This window comes from Antrostomus carolinensis, unplaced genomic scaffold, assembly GCF_000700745.2.
Source record: "Antrostomus carolinensis isolate BGI_N321 unplaced genomic scaffold, ASM70074v2 scaffold28472, whole genome shotgun sequence".
In the NCBI taxonomy this organism is placed as follows: domain Eukaryota; kingdom Metazoa; phylum Chordata; class Aves; order Caprimulgiformes; family Caprimulgidae; genus Antrostomus; species Antrostomus carolinensis.
Window position 1 is genome coordinate 37,186 of NW_010300647.1, and position 2,236 is coordinate 39,421.

General features: G+C 54.3%; 1 protein-coding gene across 1 annotated transcript in view; it reads left to right on the forward strand.

The window, feature by feature from the left end:
• Window positions 1-202: 202 nt before the first annotated feature.
• HPSE2 (heparanase 2 (inactive)) overlaps window positions 203-2,236 on the forward strand; it is a gene marked incomplete at its 5' end in the record, with an annotated part of 38,823 nt that continues 36,789 nt past the window's right edge. The window contains 3 exon segments of the mRNA XM_010163205.1: window positions 203-236; window positions 239-416; window positions 1,005-1,176. Of these exon segments, the coding sequence (XP_010161507.1) occupies window positions 203-236; window positions 239-416; window positions 1,005-1,176 (384 nt within the window).

Consider the following 2,236-nt stretch of genomic DNA (forward strand, 5'->3'; position numbering starts at 1 on the left):
AGCTCTGACACAGTGGTGGAGGGCATCCAAGTTTCATGCTGGAAGGAGATGAACCCACACCTGGAATCCAATCCCAGTTTCAAAGGTCAGGTGCATTTCTGCAGTTACAGATGTCACAGGGAAGGTATTTGACCCTGGCTCATCCTACACAGAAGGCAAGGTCTGATGGACAGCAGGATCATTTGAACCTCCCTGGAACTAGGTTTCATTTGAATTACAAACTGGTTCTTGTTTCTTCCCAGCCAGGTCTCTAGACAAACTCTATAACTTTGCTGACTGCTCTGGCCTTCACCTGATCTTCGCACTGAATGCTTTGCGCCGAAATCCCAACAACTCCTGGAACAGCTCCAATGCCCTCAGCCTGCTGAAGTACAGTGCCAGCAAGAAGTACAACATCTCCTGGGAGCTGGGCAACGGTGAGTGTGGGAACACGAGAGCCAAGGGAATGGAGCCTGCTGTAGCAGAAAGGTATTCCCTTTTGGAAGAGGATATTTGCAGGTCCCGGGATGCTTTGCCAATGTAGTTTCAGAGGGATTTAAAAGCCCCTGCTATAAGGCAGCACCATCTCTAAGACAGACCTGGCATGCGTTAGCACCTTAGCTGGATGTTTCCATCAGTTGGTATTAAGCACAAGAAATGTTTCTGTCCTGGTGGCTGGGCACAGTCAGTGCTGGGGTGGCCAGACCAGCAGCTGTATGGGCTTGTATGGTAGATGCAGTGTCAGGGGAAATGGGGGACTCTATGGGGACAGAAGCATGACACCAAGGTGCGGGTCCTTCACCCAGCACACAGCAAAAGGGGCACAGGAGGAGATGCTGGCACAGGAGAGCAAGCAATGGCCCTCATCCACTGCTCAGAGGCTCCTTCTGCTGTTCCGCAGAGCAGGCAGGCGGTTCTGCGGAGCTCAAGCTGTGCGACAGCGTGTGAGCTGTGTGTCTCTCTCCGGAAGCACGGATGAAGGAGCAGAGCTGGCAAGCCTTGCTTGTCTATTTTTATTTTCCCAGAGCCCAATAACTATCGGACCTTGATCGGCCGCTCGGTGAACGGCAGCCAGCTGGGGAAGGACTACATCCAGCTGAGAAGCCTGCTGCAGCTTATCCGCACTTATTCCAGAGCAAACCTCTATGGGCCGAACATTGGGAGGCCCAGAAAAAATGTCATCGCTCTCCTGGAAGGGTAAGTGATGTTGCTTTGATCAAGAAGATATCAGAAACCTCTCCTGAGACTGGTGCCCTTTGCAGCAGGTGGACTAGCTCTTTGGCTTCCTGATGTCCAACCGCTGCCAGGACAGCGAGGCTCCATGCAGCTCAGCCACTGCAGTACCAGGGGCTTGGGCACATGGTCATCTGTCCTACTAAACCTCTGCAGAGGTCCCTGGAGGGATTTTGGGCTGGGCTGATTAACACTCTCCCAAGTATTCCCAGTGTTTCCCAATTAGGGGCAGACTGAGGTGCCCGCCTTGTTGGGATATGAAGATAGCGCAGTGGTGCGGATGCACGCTGCTGTGTGCCTGTGGGCTGCAGGGCCAGGAGGTGGGTCCTGGCACCACTTACCAGCATAGATGTTGTCTCAGAGTCCTCCTGCACAAATTGCTTTGCTCTTCCCATTTGGTGACTTCTTCTCCCTGTGCTTTCTCCATCTGTGCAGAGGAAGAACCTGTAGCAACTTTCTTCACTGGCCAAGCCCTCTGCTCCCTCCTAGAAGAATTGGCGTGTCTCTAGTTTGGGGAGGCCAGAGGTGGAGAAGGAATGGTGACAGTGAGGGACGCAGACACCTGGAGGTGACATTGGACAGCTACAGGAACCAGGGAGGTAATGTGGGAGCCTGCTGGCAGGAGGAATTGGGACTGTGCGGCTTGAAGACCGTGCAGCAGAGGGGAATTCCCTGCAGGACTGTAAACAGAAACTCCAGTGCAGAGGGCTGGGCAGGGGGAGGTGTGGAAGGGACTCTGCTGGGAGCAAAGCTGGGTCTAGCATTCATTAACATCTGCATGAATGATCTGGCAGAAACAATAAACAGCACACTGATGCAGTCCCTGGCGAGGTGGGGAGGGAGCCAGGGCCAGATTCTCAGCTCTGCTGCAGCAGCACAAAGAGACCATAAAGCTGGTGGAACCAGCTGTGACACCAGCATCCCTTCTGTGGCAAAAGCGAGGGAACAGCCCGTGTCCACACCACGGCTGCCGCTGATGCCACATGGGCACGTTGCTGGCCAGGGCCCCCGGCTTCGGTGCGGG